Source organism: Camelina sativa, chromosome 8 (assembly GCF_000633955.1).
Source record: "Camelina sativa cultivar DH55 chromosome 8, Cs, whole genome shotgun sequence".
NCBI lineage: Eukaryota > Viridiplantae > Streptophyta > Magnoliopsida > Brassicales > Brassicaceae > Camelina > Camelina sativa.
The window spans coordinates 4135543-4141541 of NC_025692.1; the positions used below are offsets into that span (position 1 = coordinate 4135543).

Here is a 5999-nt window from a genome sequence, read left to right on the forward strand (position 1 = left end):
CTCATAAAAGCAATTTATTTCACACCCTTTGAGATCTTTTCTTGCTTTGTGTCCGAAACAGACAAAAATTGATTCTGTTGTTTTTTCCCATAATTAACTCACACACACACACGAACGTACGTGCAATATCTGTATGTGTGCATAGTATAGTAGAGCCACACGAGCGGTTCAAAAATGTTTTTGGAGTTTCCGAGACTGTTGAGACTGTGGGACCTATGGTCATCGAACCCTCCACACGCACGAGCGGGTCTCTCGTTTTGCATGCATCAACACTACACGTACCCACCGACTTTTCCAAAGCCTTTACTTTTGCACGTGTAGAGAGAGAGAGAGAGAGAGTGAGTGAGTGATTAGTTGTTGTACTAAAAGTATCTCACTATTCGAAGTTTTCGTTTCAACAGAAAATAGAATGCAACGTTATGGAAAACGTGAACCTTAAATCTTTCTAATACATTTTCTAATTGTCAGAAGAAACGATAACAAGTAGCGCATACATATAAAATTATTAAAATTGGTTACAGACCTAGCTCGAAACTTATAAGAACGAGTTTTACTACCATCGACTATAAATATACTGTAGTTCAAATAATTAAGATCGTATTCGTACGTAATTAATTATATAAACCCATTGTTTTCACCAAGAAACGAATATAAAACCATTTTAATGGGATCATTAGGCCTGAGATGATAATTAACACAACATTTGATTGAACATATGCTATTATAAAAGTTTCCTTACATTTTCTTTTGGTGTTTGAATAAACAGCTAGCTATCAATTTTGTTCTCAATGAACATTTAATAACCACTCATCATCATTTTTACTCTTACATATTCTTGTATTTATTAATTTCTAAATAAATGTCAGTCAAATATAACTCAATAATTTTTTTATAGAGAATCTCTCTTTCCTCTTCCACCATATAAACAGTGAAAAGCCATTCAAGTGGTCTCTCTCTCTCTATCCTATTCCTCCCTCTATTCTTAGTTTCTCTTCCTTTCATCCCTAAACCCAGAAGAAAAAAAAATGAATCCAAATCTCCTTGAGAAAGATCTAAGGGGTAATGAACCTATCAATGGGTCGAGAAGATTCGAAGACGCAAACAACTTCGGATCTCTACCAAACTCACACACTACTGCTTCTCGTAAAACTTCACTCACCAACCTCTCTCTCTCTAGACTCCATCCTCACAACAAATCAGCCTCAGCCTTGGAGCCGGAAGATGAACATGAGAAAGAGAAGGGTGAAAACGAAAAGAGTCTGAGAATGAGGGGTAAAAGTGGAATTAACACAAAAGTATGCTCACGAGGACACTGGAGACCAACAGAAGATGCTAAACTCAAGGAGCTTGTTGCCCAGTTTGGTCCCCAAAACTGGAACTTGATTGCTCACCACCTTCTTGGTAGATCAGGTACATTTATTTTTACTTTTCTTGGTCAACTTAACTATTTCCTTCACTTTTTTACTCAAAATTTCGTAAATGTAAGTATTGTCAACAAATATTGTTAAGGAGAAGAAAATTAATCATATATGTTAAGAAATCTAAACAATCTGGTGAAATTGAGTTTCCAAAATTATTAAGCATTTTTCATAACCGTGCGTGTTTAGATATTTTTATTAAAAAAGTTTTTTTTTAAATATGTATGTAATCAGTAAGTTAGACTACATTATATATACGGCTATATAATTAAATATTCAACAATATACAATGGCTAGTGACATAACGCTTGATAGTAACTAATTTATATATTATGAGGGATACGTAACTAATGTTGCTTCTGGGATTACAGGCAAGAGCTGTAGATTGAGATGGTTTAACCAACTCGACCCAAGAATTAACAAGAGAGCCTTCACGGAAGAAGAAGAGTGTAGGCTTTTAGCAGCTCACCAAGCGTATGGGAACAAGTGGGCTATGATCTCACGTCTCTTCCCGGGACGTACCGATAACGCCGTCAAGAACCATTGGCACGTCATCATGGCTCGACGGACTAGAGAAAGCCAACGACAACGTCAACAGCCTCCTCAGGCGCCGTCGAGAGACGCTGAAAGGACGGTTTCGTCCTCGTGCCGCTATAATCACGAGGAGTTCTTCGGTAACGTTGCGAACGGTAGTTTCGTCAATGAAGAAGACGATGAAGATGACGACGATGGCTCAGCTGTCTCTACTTGTACGACGGAGCTCTCTCTCACTCCACCTTCTTCGGCTTACCAGCCTCGCTTCTTGAATTACGATAACACCCTTGCCTCAGGTAACATTTTATTTGTTAGCTTGTGCTATTATTTTTACTATTATTGTTTTTATTTTAACTCTATTGACCTTGAGAGTTGAGACATTGAAAGTATAGAAACTTGGAATGTTTTTTTTGCTTTAACAAAAAAAATTTTGGAATGTTTTTCTCTTTTTGGTTTTCTTGAGAAGTGTTTTCGTGAATCTAACTATAATGATTTCGGTCGGTTGGTCGAGATCAGATTGCAATCTTTACTGGGTGTATCGTTGATCATGATTAGTTTATGCTTATACCGGTAGAACCAAATATGATTTGTGGTCTAAATTTAGCTTAGTGATTCCAGTCTTGTTAAGATTTTTATTTATTTTTTTAATGTTGAAAGCATATTAAATGATAATTTTGGCCTGCATGTTGTTTAACCGACGATGAGTGACCACTTCCTATATTTTCATATATATGGCTATAATTATAAATTTTGAATGACAAGAGAGAGTAAGAATACGTTTTTTACATCGTAAGAGTACCTTTAGGCTTAATAATATAAGGAGGTGAAGTACTATTGTCACGTTACTATTTCAATACAACAAAATTTCACGTGGGGGCTGAGAAATTATTTTTCTAATCTTGCAGGTAAAGATGGTCAGTGTGTGCAGAGAGCAGAAGTAAATGGCATATATGGTAAAAAGATGGACCATCAAAATCACCACACAATCTCAGTCAGTGAAAGAAAGGTGGAGATGAAGATGAAGAGTGGCTTTTACTTCTTTGATTTTCTTGGAGTTGGAGCTTCTTGATTAATTAGTTGCAGAACTAGGGTTCAATGATGATGAGGGAGAACTGTGAGATAAAAATATGGGTTTAGTTTCTTCTATTTTTCCTGGTTAATTTTAGGCATGTTTGTTTAACATCTTAATTTGGGCTTTGGAGGAAATTAGCCGGGGGTATTAGCGAAAACTAAAAAAGTAAAATAATAATAATAATAATAATAATTTTCTAGAAGTTAATTACTTGTCAAGAAATAAAATTGAATATAAGTAATCTCTTTCCAGTATAATTAAAATAAAATTACAAAATAATTTGCATCGTGAATATGTGTTAACGTCTCGAACTGAGTTACAAATTTTGATCATTTTCTTGGTATAGTATTTCACAAGCTTTGATCAATTTTTGGTAGTAAATTACAACATATTGCATAATTATATGGAAGATGTTATATTTTTTCTTGAATATGCTATATGTAAAACATATTCAGAACTTCTTTTTTTTTTTTTTTTTTTTTTTTTNATCTCTGTTATAAATCATCATTATGAATATTTGATAATCAATGTAAGAAGTTAAAGTATAACCTTTCATAAAAAATAACTATTCTGTTAGATGAATCAATATAGAGTTAAATAAATAATAGAAATTAGTAAAATATTATACTTAGTATTACTATTATAAGATGTTTTACTGTATAAATCTCAATTACTCGGTCGGGTCAGATCCCTAGTGTCCGCTTCAATTATACCAGCCACATAGGTTAGTTGGGCACAGATATACAAAAGAAACCCATAAACAGACTTTTCATTTCAAAGGGCCTAATAGGCCCACTTGGTTAATCTCCAAAGAACCCATAAAACAGACTTTAAAATTTTGTGTATAAACAACGGAATATGCTTGGGAACTGTTTTGAGTTTTAGGAATGTACTAATTAAGATCTAGCATTACATTAACAAAATCAAAATTAACATCATCGTTAAAATATTTTGAGTTCAAAGGACATATTTTTCCACAAACTAGATCTATAATTAAGATTTGGCTTGTTTTGTTGGTTAAGGTTTGTGTTCAGGCGAGCAAGAATCGACAAGAAAACAAAATATCTGACAGAGTCCAACATTTATTTAATCCAATTATACACGAAAGACACAAAATCAATAGACGTAAAGAAAAAGAAAATAAAATAATAATTCGACTGTATAATGTTTCCACACAAGATATAGCCAGTTCAGTAGTTCATGTCTGTCTCGGTACCTGTCGATGACAAAAATGAAACAAATAAAAACAGATTTACAATTAGGAAATAATTATAGTAATCGTGTTAGGTTTTATTATTGGTGATTAATTAATGATTATGTTGAAAAACCCTAATAAGAAACATTTTATATTTCTAGAAAATCTGAAAATGTTGACACCGTCTATGTATTTGATCAAGAGAGAATATAAATTCCCAAGGTCTCTTTTACCAATGAACTCAATAAAATACTCGATAGTTTTGCATAATTACTCGGATTTTATTGGTTCTTGTGTTCTTACTTCTTGGCTATATTCTTTATATTTCGAGAAATTGTATATGTTTTCATTAAAAAACTTTAACCAAACCAAAAAGGTCGATACATCTGACATCAATCCGTAAAGCTTAACTAAATCACAAAACTTCAGTTACAGATATTAAATTTCTACAAAAAATGATATCCATTTATTACGTAAACCGACAATCATCATATTGATTTTTATTTTATTATATTGTCTGCAGAACTATTTTATTATAGTAACAGGTGCATCAGAGATAGGTTGAGATTAATTTATGCAGACAATTAGGACTTGACCAGAATTAGGTTACAGGCTCCAGCCCATTTTCACAGACTAATTTGAAATACGAAATACTATAGAATTCATTTATGAAATACATGTGGTAAAATAATGACTTCCATCATGAGAAAAAGGTCTAGAGATCATATATGATTTTTTTTTTTTTTGGTTAAATCATATCTATAAACATTCATCAGCACTTTTTGTTCATAGTGTATATATTAATAAAAATAGTGAATTAAAATTTAGTTACCAGGAAATAAGCTTGGCCATGTTGTAAAGAATGCATCAAGAAACCAAACTCATCAGTGGGAAGAGGTAGACCAGAGGAATGAAGTAACACCGAATCTTCACCGAACGTTGCTTTCATGTCTATCCTTCCTTTTGTTACTTCCGTCGGAACCCCATTTATGAACACCGTCATTAACCCTTTAAGTGATAGAAGAAGTATAATAATTTATACAAGAACAAAGATTTGAGAGTTAGCTCTCAAAAAACACAAGATGGTAGCCTAACATAAGTATTAACTTAAAAAAAACAACTTCAAACCCACCTGAAAAAGGAACATGACTTTCTTTCTTTACACTTTCAAATACTGTATTTAATTAGTTTATTGAAAACATGAGCCATTCAAATATTTATAATTTATAAACCCAAAATTTTACGGTGTAAAAAATAAAAAAGGAGCCATGCAAATGAACGATTCACCTTGTTGGTATTGGAAATTGGAGTTTTCATCAGAAGGGCAAAACATCGAATGAGCGTTTGAGCTATGCTGATGATGATGATCAGATTCATGGCCAAACATTGTAAAAAAATTCTCCATGCCATTGGTCTCACACCCACCACTTGAAGAAGAGAGGCCGAGTAAAAAAGAAGAGACTTGAGATGACGAAGAAGTTCCATTAAGGAAGTAATTAGCTGATGATGAGTTGCTACAACTTCCAAATCCCAAATCAATCTCGCTGTTTCTGTATGGATATTGATGCATGGTCATGGCTGTCATGTGCTGGTGGTCTGCAGCTCCTCCTGAGGTGGCGGGTGCGGCGGTGGCGGCTTGAAGCTGCCGCTGTCTCCGGCGAGATCTTGACCGTCGGTTTTGAAACCAGTAGAAGACGTTTGCGTCTCCCACTGCACCGAATTTCTCAAGCATCTTTCTTATCCTCACCGTCTCGTCTTTTGGTGGGTTAACAATACCACT

General features: G+C 33.9%; 2 protein-coding genes across 2 annotated transcripts in view; one reads left to right on the forward strand and one right to left on the reverse strand.

The window, feature by feature from the left end:
• Positions 934-3199, forward strand: LOC104706077 (myb-related protein 315-like). Its single transcript, XM_010422206.2, has 3 exons — positions 934-1410; positions 1790-2248; positions 2858-3199. Exons 1-3 carry the CDS (start codon positions 1026-1028, stop codon positions 3019-3021), a joined length of 1008 nt encoding a protein of 335 aa, XP_010420508.1. The 5' UTR covers positions 934-1025; the 3' UTR covers positions 3022-3199.
• The window catches only part of LOC104706078 (WUSCHEL-related homeobox 12-like), an 8764-nt gene continuing 6834 nt past the window's right edge, over positions 4070-5999 (reverse strand). Inside the window, exons 2-4 of the mRNA XM_019229173.1 lie at positions 5507-5980; positions 5052-5227; positions 4070-4240 (exon numbers count right to left, since the gene is read on the reverse strand). Of these exons, the coding sequence (XP_019084718.1) occupies positions 4223-4240; positions 5052-5227; positions 5507-5980 (668 nt within the window). The 3' untranslated portion in view covers positions 4070-4222. The remainder of the gene's footprint in view (positions 4241-5051; positions 5228-5506; positions 5981-5999) is intronic.

What these genes read in the sequence shown, in the direction of transcription:
- LOC104706077 (XM_010422206.2), top strand. Translation starts at nt 1,026, where the DNA reads ATGAATCCAAATCTCCTTGAGAAAGATCTAAGGGGTAATGAACCTATC. An exon ending in CCACCTTCTTGGTAGATCAG is followed by an intron (nt 1,411 to 1,789) that starts GTACATTTATTT and finishes CTGGGATTACAG; the next exon opens with GCAAGAGCTGTAGATTGAGA. An exon ending in CGATAACACCCTTGCCTCAG is followed by an intron (nt 2,249 to 2,857) that starts GTAACATTTTAT and finishes CTAATCTTGCAG; the next exon opens with GTAAAGATGGTCAGTGTGTG.